This window comes from Hemicordylus capensis, chromosome 3 (genome assembly GCF_027244095.1).
Source record: "Hemicordylus capensis ecotype Gifberg chromosome 3, rHemCap1.1.pri, whole genome shotgun sequence".
In the NCBI taxonomy this organism is placed as follows: domain Eukaryota; kingdom Metazoa; phylum Chordata; class Lepidosauria; order Squamata; family Cordylidae; genus Hemicordylus; species Hemicordylus capensis.
This window is the reverse complement of record NC_069659.1, coordinates 34,276,303-34,289,902: the sequence shown is the minus strand read 5'-3', so window position 1 is coordinate 34,289,902 and position 13,600 is coordinate 34,276,303. Positions and strand designations below refer to the sequence as shown.

General features: G+C 46.6%; 1 protein-coding gene across 7 annotated transcripts in view; it reads right to left on the bottom strand.

Annotated features, from left to right (window-relative positions):
- The window catches only part of IFT88 (intraflagellar transport 88), an 85,970-nt gene that overhangs the window by 15,452 nt on the left and 56,918 nt on the right, over window positions 1-13,600 (bottom strand). For all 7 annotated transcript variants that reach the window (XR_008319501.1, XM_053309777.1, XM_053309778.1 and 4 more), the window contains 2 exons: window positions 7,964-8,016; window positions 4,931-4,996 (listed from right to left, as the gene is read on the bottom strand). Coding sequence is in view for 6 of the 7 variants with exons in the window: in XM_053309777.1 (XP_053165752.1) it covers window positions 4,931-4,996; window positions 7,964-8,016 (119 nt within the window). In the remaining variant the exon portion in view is untranslated. The remainder of the gene's footprint in view (window positions 1-4,930; window positions 4,997-7,963; window positions 8,017-13,600) is intronic.

Genomic DNA, 13,600 nt, shown 5'->3' with positions numbered 1-13,600 from the left:
GCCCAGCAAGTGGGGGTTGAGCTCCCATTCGTGTTGCTGAAGGACGGGAGATCTGCTTAGCGTATCGGCCAGGACATTGTCCTGTCCCTTTATGTGTTATTGCTACTAGGTGTATGCGCCTCGCAATACACCAATTCCACATCTGGAGCCCCAGATGGCATAATGGTTTTGACACTGTCCCTCCTTGGTTGTTCACATATGCGATTGTGGTAGTATTGTCCATCTGGAGCTGCAGTACTCCTTCCTAAATGATGTCTTAAAAAGCTTATAGTGCCCTGAAGGCAGCCAGAAGTTCCAGGAAATTGATGGCCTCTTTCCCGTTGAGTCCATCGGCCTTGCACCCTGTGGACTCCCAAATGAGCCCCCCATCCGAGCATGGATGCATCTGTGGTCAACGTGAAAGAGGGTACCGGGGTCTGAAACGACATCCCTCCCTGCATATTCGTATCTTTCATCCACGATAACAAAGAGTCCAGGATTCTGCGCGGGATTCGAAGGGGCATGCCCTGGGGATCCACATTGGGCCGGAATACATCCAGGTACCACAATTGTAGCTTCCTCATGCGAAGCTTTGCGTAGCAAACAGTAGTGGTACAAGAGACCATCAGCCCCATTAGAACCTGGATCGATCTGGCCTGTTGTGTTGGAGCGGCATGAAAGAGTAAAACCATGTTTTTGGAGAGGAGAGCTGTTCTTGTGGTAGCAAGCATGACTTGTCCCCATAGCTAAGCAGGGTCTGCCCTGGTTGCATATGAAAGGGAGACTTGATGTGTAAGCACTGCAAGATATTCCCCTCAGGGGATGAAGCCGCTCTGGAAGAGCAGAAGGTTTCAAGTTCCCTCCCTGGCTTCCTCAAGATAGGGCAGAGAGAGATTCCTGCCTGCAACCTTGGAGAAGCCGCTGCCAGTCTGTGAAGACAATACTGAGCTAGATAGACCAATGGTCTGACTCAGGATATGGCAGTTTCCTATGTTCCATGTTCTTTATTTGCTGGAATCTGTCTTGTGGAAGGAATGCCCTCTGGCAGTCCATGTCCAGCTCCGCTCCTATATATCTCAGGCTCCTTACGCTTTGCAGGAGTAAGGTGAGACTTCTCCCACTTTATCCAAATGCCCAGGTCGTTCAATAGAGCAGTCACTGTTTGAATCTGGCTGCCCAATAGAACCTTGGTCTTCCCAGTAAGAAGCCAGTCATCTAGATACGGAAATATCAAGACTCCTTGCGTCCGCAGGTAGGCTACGATGACTGCCATGCATTTTGTGAATACTCGTGGGGCCATCACCAGGCCAAAAGGGCAGGACATTGTACTGAAAGATCTGACTGCCCAGTGTGAAACGTAAATATCTCCTGTGGGACTCCTGAATGTCGATGTGGAAGTAGGCATCCTTCAAATCTAACGTCGCAATCCATTGCTCCTGGTGAAGAAGAGGCTGGATTTGTTGCAACGTTATCATCCAAAATTTCTTCACATCGATGAATAGGTTCAGGTACCTGAGATACATGATTGAGCGAATGCCCCCATTCTTCTTGGGTATCTGTTAGAGCATGAGCCCACGGTACCGGAGAAATTGCTTCCTTGTCCAGCAGAACCTTGACCTCCTCCTCCAGCGTTTCTGTCTCTGGGGTGTACTGTATACCGTTGAACTGAGGAAGAGTCTTGAACTTGATAGTATAACCAGTCCTGGTTTTATGCAGGACCCGTTGGTCTGATGTTATGTTGCCATGCTTGGGCATGGCTTGCCAGTTTGATGGTCCACCTGGTTTGCAACAAGGTGATGTTGGACCTTGTGGTTCTGTTGGGTAAGCTTGGTTGTTCCGTTAGTTGAGATTCTGGCAATTGTGGGCTCTACGAACAATCAAAGATGTTGTTTTGGTTGTTGAGCAGCCTTATTGCAGCCCTCCTGTTCTGGCTTGTTATTTTTTTGTGTAATTTCTGCGATTGTATCGATTAAAGGGTTTCTTATATTCCTTGCACTCATTCCTCCTGTAGGAGCTTTGTCTCCGTTGATATGGCTGAAACCTATTATTTGTAAAACACTGTGCTGCGAAAGTCTTCACTGTAAAATTAGATTTCTTCAAATGTTCCAAAGTTTCATCCGTCTGTTCCGCAAACAGGCCTTTCCCATCAAATGGTAATGGCTCAATGTGGTCACACATATCCTGCATCAAAGTAGTCGACCAGAGCCATGTATGACATCGCAACATCACAGCAGTTGTCAGAGTGTGCGATTCTGACTCTGCCAAGTGCTTGGCATTCACCAATTGCTGTCGTGCAGCTGTCATGGTCCTTACAAAAACGTTTTCAAAATACCTATGAAACTCCTCTGATGTCAAAGAGGATCTCTGTGCATGAAGACCTTCCCATAAAGAGTAGGTATACTTTGCAAGACAAGCTATGTAATTTGAGATCTTAACAGACAGGCAAGCCATAGAATAAGCCTTTCTAGCGAGCACATCCAGTTTCCTGCCTTCCTTGTCTGCTGGTGTGGTATGCTTCCTTCCTGATTTTGCCGAAGAGGTGCAATCGATCACCAGTGAATTCGGAACTGGAGGAGTTAGCAGATATTCATTATCCTGCTCCCTTATTCTGTATAGAGATTCCAGACATTTGGAGGTGGTAGTTGAAGTCTGTAAGACCTCCCACGCAGATTTCACTACCTTGGTGATCCCTGGGAGCATTGATAGGTAAACTGGCTGCGAGCCAGATGACTTCTTCAAAAAATTGTAAACAGGGTCGTCAAAATCCGTTGTTTTCTGTGAGAGATCGAGACCCAGTACCTCGGCCATTTCAGCTACTTGCTGATTGTAAGATCTCATTTCCTCCGTAGGCGAATCCATTGGAAGAGGCACGGCATCTGGACTGGGATCCTTTGGAAGCTGATCATCCACATCGTCCTTTGGGTTATCATCTGAGGAATCCGAAGGGTATTCCTCCTCATCAGAGGAGCATGGCGCATCATCAGGTAAGTCAGTCTCTGAAGGCAAGGGTCCCTTATGACTAACGCGCGACATTATAGTGGCTGGCATAGACAGTGGAGATAATGAGGTCTGAATTGACACTGATCTGATAGGGCAGGACAGAGGGATGACAGCTTGCACTGCCGAATCATGTACAGGAGGCTTGTTCACACGTGGTTCTAAGGTCTGTACTGCAGCACTAATGCCCTTGGGTACTTCCTTCAAAGGTGTGTTTGTCTGAATAGAAACCGAAGTGCAAGGTAGTACACCTGGAGTAGTCTGTGTCGTGACAGCCATAGAGCATTCCAAGAGTAGGGCTCTCTTTAGCTTTTCAGTCTGCCACTCCTTAAACAACGTATACTCTGCAGGAGATAATGTAATGCAGGCATCTCCCCATCCTCCCAATGGGCATAAACCTATCAGTGTCCTATTCGATGGAGTGATTGATGGTGTCCTGGGAGGAGGAAGACTAACCCTCATCTACATCCACTCCCTGGGATATAGATCCCTGGAAAGTAGAGGTTGAAGGAGATGTGTTATCAGACTGAAGGAGCTGCAAGAGGTCAGGGTCAATATCCATCTCCCCCTCTGCCGGTGCAATCTCAATCTGCATTCCTTCATCCAGGGAGTCCAGCCCAGTCCGTGCAGAAAACCTGGAGTCCCAATCTATTGGGGATGATTCTGCAGTGTGGCTTGAAGCTATCCTCGATGCAGAAGAAGTGGCAGCTGCCGACATCGAGGAGGTATCCCTATCCATAATGGCTATCGATGTTGAAGGGGCGCTTCTCCCTTTCGATTTCGTGGAGGTCTTGCCTTTATTCTTGCCGGCATCCACCTGATGCCGAGTTGGATTCTCTTCAGCTGGAATCGAGGTCGGGGTTGCAGGTGACTGACGCAGAGTTGGGGCAGGTGATAAAGACTTTGCTCTGCCCTTCCACAGCTCAGTTTGAAGCCCCGATGGCGACGGGGTGGTATGCCGTGAAATTGCCTTATGCTTCTTCTTTACCGCATTAGCTGGTGGTGAAGAGCAAGGGCGCTTGGGGCTTCCACCTTTCGGCGCCGAGGGTTCCTTGAATAAGCTCGGCACGGTAGATTTCAGGGAGGTCCCCAGAGCACTATGAGCCATGCCCAAGGGTTTAGACTGCGTAAGAGCAGCCTTCAGCAGGGAGGAGGAGGTAGACGGGCGAAGTGTGTCCTCCATTAAAGAAACTTTCAGTCGTGCCGCTCTGTTCTTCAGGGTTTGTTTCGAAAATGTTTTACATATAGGGCAAGTAGTCGTGGAGTGCTCTTCCCCCAGGAAGAGGAGACAAAGCTGATGGCCGTCAGTTGACGGAAGCTTAGCCCTGCAGCGAACACACAATTTAAAGGTGGTCTTTTCCCTCAGAGGTGCACTCATGAATAAAGGAATCAGTGGCCGTCGAGATCGCCGTTACCAATTTATTAGGTTAAGTATGAATACCGATCAGTGCCACCGATCAGTGCCATGGGCTCCCGATAACATGGGACAGAGCTGGAAAAGTTTGAATGGGACAGAGCTAGAGAGACTCAGTTTCTCGCTCATCTCTTGCTGCACCGTGTCAGTCCGTGAATGAATGTATCCATTAAAGCAAACTATGTCTGTTCAAGCAAAGAATGGTTGGATTGTCTTTAGGTCAATACACTGAGTTTAACAACAAGTATCTTCCGATGAGCAACAAAGTTTCTGAGGTCTTAACGCACAGACGGTCAGAAAGAAACTGAGCAACAGACACCTAACCGCCAGTATAGGTACTGCACGGCTCGTGCCTTTTAACGTCGCGAGGAGCTAATCAATACTACCCAAAGTTGTCCTGCGCAGGCGCAGAACCCATTTTTTATGGCAGTCGAGGCATCACTATCCAGATCTAACCTGCACAGATGGATTATAATAATGAGTTCGTGTATAAAAGTGATGAGCAAGTATTCATATCCTTCACCCTACAAAATCACTTACATTCAGCATTATCTGGAAACTTTTTGTGAATCGCCTTGTACGTATCAAGAGCTTTTTGATAATTACCTGTTAGCAAAAATAAAATAAAAAATATCACACACACAGACTTATCACATCAGAAACAGAGATACCATAGCATCCTCTATTTCCCCCATCACTAGATTTATTTTTGATGAGAGACAAAGGAATTGGAATATAAGAAATCAAGCCTGTCTTCTTTTCCATTGTTATCCAAAGGTAAAAATTACAGGTAGTTACAAACAAGAATCCTGTGGACTGTTGATAAAAAGTTCCAGGAGCAGCATTATCACTCCTATACTACTGCAAAGGAAATTCAGATAAAGGGATCACTGATAATAAATAGCTATTGAGGAAAGTCCAATACTCATGTCCAGGGGTGGAGGGGATGTGGCAAAGTGGGACCAACTGAACAGCAGACAATCTTAAACAACAGCCAATTTCAAAATCTGAATGCAAAATAAAAACTTGGAATAAAACAGATTAGTTAAGTCAAATCTTATACACATTCATCTGGGAGTGTTAAGTGGGCAATATCTAGACTAGTTAGTCATAGCATAGCACCACTGAAATCAATGTGACAAATTAATCATGACTAATTTAAGTCTCATTAATCAATGGGACTCAGTCATGACAAACTTAGGGCTGATTCTCACAATCATTCTGTTGTTGGATATCGAGTGACAGAGAGAGGAGGAGCAGATGGCGTGTGCACGCTTTCAATCCCCAGTCACCTGTGTCATGAAAATGACCAGGAAGTGACCATGTGTAAGGGATCAATCACAGGAACATAGGAAACTGCCATATACTGAGTCAGACCATTGATCTATCTAGCTTAGTATTGTCTACACCAGGCCTGCACAACATGTGGCCCGCGAGGCCTTTTTTCTTGGCCCATGGGGCCATTCTGCTTGTCCCCCTTCCAAGTCCCGCTCGGCTGGCGGCCGCCCCCAAGAAGACCCGCACCGTTCCAATAACACTCACCCGTGCCGCTCCTGAAGTGATTCCGAAGATCCACGCCAAGATCCTGAAGTGTAGACCCCTGCCCTGCCGTGAAGACCCCTGCCCCTGCAAAAGCCCTCCAATTGCAGAAGGGCAGCGGGAGAACTCCCCTGCCGTGCCCTTCCCCTTTGCCGGTCTGGCTGCAAATGGCTTCTAAGAAGCCTTTCGTGCGCATGCGCGAAAGGCTTCTTAGAAGCCATTTGCAGCCAGACCGGCAAAGCGGACGGCAGGGAGTTCTCCGCCGCCCGTTTTCTAAAAGGCTCCTTTTAGAAAACGGGTGGCGGAGAACCCCCTGCCGTCCGCTTTGCCGGTCTGGCTGCAAATGGCTTCTTAGAAGCCATTTGCAGCCAGACCGGCAAAGGGGAAGGGCACGGCAGGGGAGCGTGAGCACCTCCTCCTCCCTTTGCCACCAGACATTCAGTGGCAGGATAATTGTGAGAAACAGTTCTCATGTTGGGAGTTGCCCAATGGGACTTACTTTTGAGTAACATACATAACATCACAGTGATCTTTACTATTTTTCAAGCAGGGGGCACTTTGCCAAAAAGTGGCCCCCACTTTTGCCTGCTGATCTTGAAGAAAGCGGAGGCAACAAGCTTGTATTTCTCTCCTAAAGAACATATCAAGCAAGGAAACAAATAATAAATCAATCAATCACCAAGAAAACAAAACGGAAAGGAGAAGCTAAGTTTGTTAGGGCTAGTAATTTTCTAGGTTTTGATTGCTTGCTGGCTGGAAGTGTTTGCATATTTGACAGAGGAGTTAACCTGAGTGGAGGATTCATTCCAGGTGAGTGACTCAGCTTGTGGGAGGGGTCACATTCCTGATGAGAGTTGGTTTGCCTGCTGATCTTGAATACAAGGCTCAGACCAGAGGAGCTTTGCTAACAGGTATCAAAGGAGTTTTGCAGGCGTTTAGTGGGAGATTGGCAGGGAACTCTGTGGTGAGGCACACAAGTGGTCCCCCTTCATCACAGAGGAGACACCCAGTGCAAGAACAAGCTGAGTACCACCTGACATTTGTAATTTTCTTGGAGAACAAAACTTAAAACCTTTAATTAGCTGACAACTGCACCCAGTATATAGCTTCAAGTGAACAAACCCTATATACTCTAAATAGCCAATCAAACCAGTTATGAAGGTACAATGCCAGCAGGAGAGAGAGCATGCTCATACCTCTTGCCTGTGGGCTCCCCAGAGGTATCTGGTGGGCCACTGTGTGAAACAGCATACTGGACTAGATAGGCCTTGGACCTGATCCAGCAGGGCTGTTTTTATGTGAGCCATTTCCCACTGTGTTGACCTCTGCACAGTACTGTGCTGTTCTCAGTGCTGGAAGGCCCATTATGAGAGATGGAGTCTTCTCTTAAGAGCTTTGTGGGGAAAGTACTGGGAAGGGCTATACTTAACAGCACTTGGTGCACACCATCCAGGATGGTGGAGGGGCTCAAGAGGGCTTCATGTCCCTTATAGGAGCCCACCTCCAGTGCTGCGCAAAGCACTGCACCGCGAGAATGGTGACCCAAAAATGGGTCATACACGAAGAAGTAATCCAAGAAAAGGAACAGCAAAACACTGAGGAACTTTCCGACGGAGAGGCGGCAGACTGAGGTCCAAACGCTAAGGCGGTCGGAAAAGAACTGAGGAACATGGCGCCCAGCCCGCTCTTAAATAGCACGCTCTGCGTGGGGGCGGGGCATGGATGTCTCGACAAGCTGAGACATGGCTACCGCGGGGTTTCCTGCACAGGCACAGAACCCACTCTTATGGCTGTCGGCGGATCTCGATCCAGATCTATTAGTACCACGCTTTGAGTTGATAGGGGCTGTCACTGGCCCCAGGGCCTTACAATGAAGAGCACTGTAGTATCAGGTGTAAAAACTCCTCAGTTTTCCAGTTGCTTGACTGTTAAGGACAAACATTACCAAATTAAAAAATCTGTTTTAGTAAAAATTAATATTTTTTAGAAAAAGATGTATGTGAAAGCTAGAAAGTGATATGCGAAGTGACTTACCACTTCTTCTGTAGCAGCTAGCAACCATCAACTGCCATTTCACTTGAGTTGGTCTGCAGATAAATATATCATTTTATTTTTATTTATTTATTTATTTATATACCACCCTTCCTAAAGTGGCTCAGGGAGGTTTACATTAAAATTAAAAACACATAATAAAACTATTAAAATCAGAAAACATTTAAATCAGATTAAAATTAATTAAAATTAAAACTAAATATCATTAAGAACTAGGCTAAAAAGATAGGTTTTTAAGGTTCTCCTGAAGACCTCCAAGGAAGATGGTCCTCTTATATCCACAGGAAGCACATCCCACAGCTGAAAAGGCCTGATCCCAAGTCGCTACCAGATGAACCAGTGGCCCCTGAAGATGGAACCCTCCTGATGATCTTAATGAGAGGTGGGGATCTTGTAAAGAAAGGTATACTCTCGGGCTACCCAGACTTAAGCCACTCAGGGCTTTAAGGGCAATAGCCAGCACCTTGTAGTTTGCCCGGAAACATATCGGCAACCAGTGCAACTGTTTAAGAGCAGGCATAATGTAGTCTCTCTGGGATATCCCAGAGACCCAACTGGTTGCTGAATTTTGAATTAACTGAAGTTTCTGAACTAAGTACAAAGGCAGCTCGACATAGAGCACATTGCATTTGTCCAACCTGGAGGTTACCAGCTGGTGTACCACTGTTTCCAGGTCATTCTCCTCAAGGAATGAGTGGAGTTATCAAATCAATCATAGCTGGTAAAAAGCTGTTCTGGCCACAGCCACAGCCTAAGACACCATGCTGAGACCCAGGTCCAAGGGGGGTCCCAAGCCATGAACCTGTTCTTTCTGGGGGAGTGTAACCTTGTCCAGAAAAATGGGTTGTTTACCTGTAACTCTTGATCTGGAAGTGATCCGTTGTAGTAATAAGGAATGGGTTCTGCGCCTGCTCACGGGTAGATTGAGTAGCTCCTCGTGATGCCCCACACCGCCTGTATGTGCTGTGCTGAGATCATTAAGAGTGGCGGTTGGGGCATCCTCCCTTCAGTTTCTCTTTGACCTAAGTGTTCAAACGTCGTAGTGTAAGCATTGTGTAAAGTGCCGGGCTAAGCTTCAGACCACAGACAACCAGTCTTTTTCACCTCCATCTCTGGAGATAAAGGTCAATTTTTATTCTTCTAGCCAAATTGGTAAGCGAAGCAATTCTTTTTTTTCAAGTCCAAGTTCAATCCCAAAATCAACAAGTACTTATCCAATAAAGCCAAATCGTTATCCAAGTCAAAGTCCAGTTTCGAAATCCAAGGTCATCAACAAGATAAATCTTTCTTCTGAGGAGCTTACAAGAGATTTGAACGCTTAGGCGGTCAAAGATAAACTGAAGGGAGGATGCCCCAACCGCTACTCTTAACGATCTCAGCACAGCACGTACAGGCGGGGTGGGGCGTCACGAGGAGCTACTCAATCTACCTATGAGGTCCCTGCGCAGGTGCAGAACCCATTCCTTATGCTTACAATGGATCACGATCCAGATCAGGAAGTTCTATCCCGTCTTGCAAATTATGACCCCCAACAATGAGCACCTGTCTTCCTTGAATTCAGCTTCAGTTTATCATCTCTCATCTAGCCCATTACTGCCTGTAGGCAGGCATTTAAGGGGCTAATAATATTGATGACAGGGAGAAATAGATTTGGGTGTCATGAGCATACGGATAACACCCAGCATCAAATCCCCTGATGACTTCACCCAGTGGTTTCATGTAGATGTTAAAAAGCATTGGTGACAGAATGGAGCCATGAGGGAATCCATACTGTAGCTCCTGTTTTGAAGAGTAATTGTCACCAAGCACCACCATCCAAAGTCTACCTGAGACAGGAGCGGAAACACTGGAAAACAGTGCCTCCTATCCCCAAATCCCTCAGGCAATCCAGAAGGATCCCATGGTCAATGGTATCGAAAGCCATTGAGAGATCCAAAATAAAAACAGATTGCTCACCTGTAACTATTGATCTGGAAGAGATCCGTTGAAATCCATAAGAATGGGTTTTGCGCCTGCACAGGACCCACTTGGTAACATGCTGCAGCTCATTGCGGTGACTAAGCCCTGCCTCCACACCTTCAGCATGCTATTTAAAGGCCGGCTAGGTGCCATGTTCTTCAGTTCTTGGACGACAGCCATGGAGGACGATCATCCAGAATTAAGTGAGTTTATCATCAAAGGAGAATAGCTTGCACACTCAGTACACACCACAGCATAGCACTATTGCAGAGATTGGTGGTCTGGGAGAGTCTTATGGATATCGACGGATCTCTACCAGATCAATCGTTACAGATGAGCAACCTGTTTATCTGGATCGAGATCCGTCAAGATCCATAAGCATGGGTGTTTAGCTAGCTCCCCAGAGGAGGAGGGTGCAGTAGTGGCTATTGTAACACCCACTTCAAAATGCTTCTCCTGAAGCTTGCCTCTGCAGCAAAGCGCATATCTATGGTGTAATGCTTAATGAAGGGTCTCAGTAGACCAAGTTGCAGCTTTGCAGATGTCCATGAAGGTTATCCCCAATAGGTGTGCAGCTGAAGCAGCGTAGGCACGAGAAGATTGGGCCTTGATTGCTTCTGGCGGCTGATCGTCCTGTTGCTTGTACGTCAGTAGGATAAGTTCCACTAGCCAAGTGGACATCCTTTGTCTAGAAATACAGGAGCCCCTTGAAGAGCCTTAGTATGCTACCAGGCGTTTGGTGGACCTGAAGTCCTTAGTCCAATGTAAGTAGTACAGCAGCGCTCTTCGTATATCTAAGGAGTGCACTGCACATTCTAATGGAGTTGTAGGATCTCTAAAGAACATTGGTAGGACAATGTCCTGGTTGAGGTGGAAGCTCGACACTATTTTTGGTAGAAAATCCGGGGCCATGCACATCAAGACTTTGTCTGGATAGATTCTAGTGTATGGTAGATCTATTCTCAGGGCCGTTAATTCACTTACTTGTTTGGCTGTAGTGATGGCCAACAGGAAGGCTGTTTTCAAAGTCACCAGTTTGATGGAAGCCAAACTCATAGGTTTGAAGGGGGCCCCGGTCAAAGATGAAAGGACCAGAGATATACTCCAGGGCTCAATTGGCATGTGAACGGTAGGTACAGGCTCAAAAGGCCCTTCAGGAAAGCCTTACTTTTTGGATGGGGAAAAAGGGGTTTTCCCTCATAACCTGGATGCCTAGAGGATAACGCAGCTAAGTGCACCTTGAGAGACACGCTGGCCAAACCTTGAGACTTCAGATCTGTAAGGTAGAAAAGCACATCTCTGATAGTGGTGCAGGCAGGCTGGAAACCCTGTTTCCTTGAATAAAGTTTAAAACGAAGCCATTTGCTCCTGTAGTTATGCTTGGTGGAAGATTTCTTCTGGTTAAGAAGAATCTTGTTCAACAGTCGATCCGCCATGCTGTTAGGCAGAGCGTTAGAACATCTGGATGTAGTATCTTGCCCTTATCCAGAGTTAAAAGATCCAGTACCTGCAGCTGTCTTTGGTAGCAGTTCTTTGACAGTCTGAGTACCTGTGGAAACCATGGTTGCCTTGGCCACCATGGTGTCACCAGGATACAGGATGTAGGAGCTGTTAGAAGATGGGAGACTACTTGGCTCATCAGCGGTCAAAGTGGAAACATATAAGAGATCGGCACCTGAGTTCCGACATGTACACTATCACACATGGTTTATGTGGCTGACTCTTGGAGGAGTATATCTGAAGTCATTTGTGTGGCTTTTGTAGAAGTCACGGGTGGCAGTCTCTATGGTACAGTACGAATAGAAGCTTGTGACTGGCCCCAAGACTGATGTTCTTGGAAATTGTAAGGCAATCCAGGGGAGATCACCCCCAAAGGTGCTGAAGCGAGGGCATCTCCTGCTGAAGATAAGTGAGCAAAGCCACACGTATGCCACTGAGAGGTTGCCGTGTGTGCAGCCGTCAACGTGGCTGGCTGTTGTGTAACCATTTCCTGTGGTGTCCCCCTCATAGATGTCTGTGGAAAACCCTTGAAAGTTGACGCCGAGGGGGTGCTCAAAGTAGAATCCAAGATAGACAGTAATGTATGAGCTGTTGTCGTATCCAGGGCCACTTTCCTATCCTCCTCCTCAATATCAAAGGTTGGTATGTCAGTGGGACATCAAGGGGTCACCAGTCCCAATGCCGATAAGACAGGCATATTGAGAGTCAAAACAGCAGGTCTAGCTATCGGCATCGAAGGAGAGCAAGTTAACATCTATGGCACTTCTCAACACCGATCCATAAGAGTTTGTGAAGGAACTTCTTGATGTCGAACCCCTGGTGTTAATGCCAGTGGAGAATCTATCTGCATTGGTGCTGGCGACAGAGACTGGGTCCACTGTCTTAGGCTTTTTTGATTTATAGGAAGGTTGAGGATCCTCCGATTCCGAATGTCGCTTAGGTTTCAAACTCTCCGATGTCGAATGCATGGATTTCGTCGAAAGCTTAAGGATCTGCGCTCGGAGTCAAAGGCTTCTGGATCGATGTAGATGCCTTTGTGGTTGATGTCAAAATCGAAGGGCGGGGTTCTCGTGACGTCAAGGGACTTAGCACCTCGTCATAAATGGTGGTGTGAAGCACCACCATGGTTTTTTCTCGTTTGTTTCGAGGACAGGCAAACCTTACAGGAGGAGACATTGTGTTTTAATCCCAAACAGATTAAACACAAGTCACGCAAGTCCTTCGAAGGGAGTTTGGCATTAAAGCCAGTACATCTTTTGAAGGTCAGTTTCTCCTCAGCCATGTCTGTGTGATCCAAATTGTCATCAAAGTCCATTCTAAATAGTTCAAATAACACCAGCAAATTCCGGAAGCCGTTCCATTATAAAGGTCACCAGAGTAGTCGTTAAATTCTGTTCCTAGTCAGAGCCAATAATTCAGTCCGGTTTTCCTTTTTGTTTTAGATAAACTCACAGAGCAACTAGTCCAACGAGGAACAACAGCCCGAAGACTGCACGCAACTGCTGTCGGAAAAGAACGGAAGAACTTGGTTCCTAGCCCGCCTTTAAACAGCACGCTGAAGGTGTGGAGGCGGGGCATGGTCACCGCGACGAGCTGTGGCATGTTACCAAGTGGGTCCTGTGCAGGCTTATTACCCATTCTTATGGATCTTGATGGATCTCGATCCAGATCCAGGGGAATCACACTCCCTCTATCAATTCCCTGGTAAAGGTCATCTATTAGGCCGACCAAGGCAGTCTCAGCCCCATAGCCCACCCTAAAGCCAATTTGAAATGCGTCTAGATAATCAGTTTCCTCCAAGACCACTTGAGGCTGATCAGCCACCACCCTCTCAATCATCTTACTGATAACACTTTCTCTGAACACAAAAAAAATCAAGGAAATCCTCCATCAAGTGATTATTTCACCCAAAATAAACCAGGTAAACTATTTTTTCACTTAAGATTAGTGAAATATGTTGTGTGGATTGCATATTCACGTCCGTTTTTAATCTCCCAAGCATAGTACTGAAGATTCTACAGCAACAGTCTTTAGTTGATAAGAGTCCAACATTTTAAAGCATATAAAATAAGGCATGGCCCAGCCAAAGTAAAATGCTTGCTCTGCTCTTTCAAATCTGAAGAGAATTAAGCACGGCTTAACTCTTGTGTTGCAACAGAG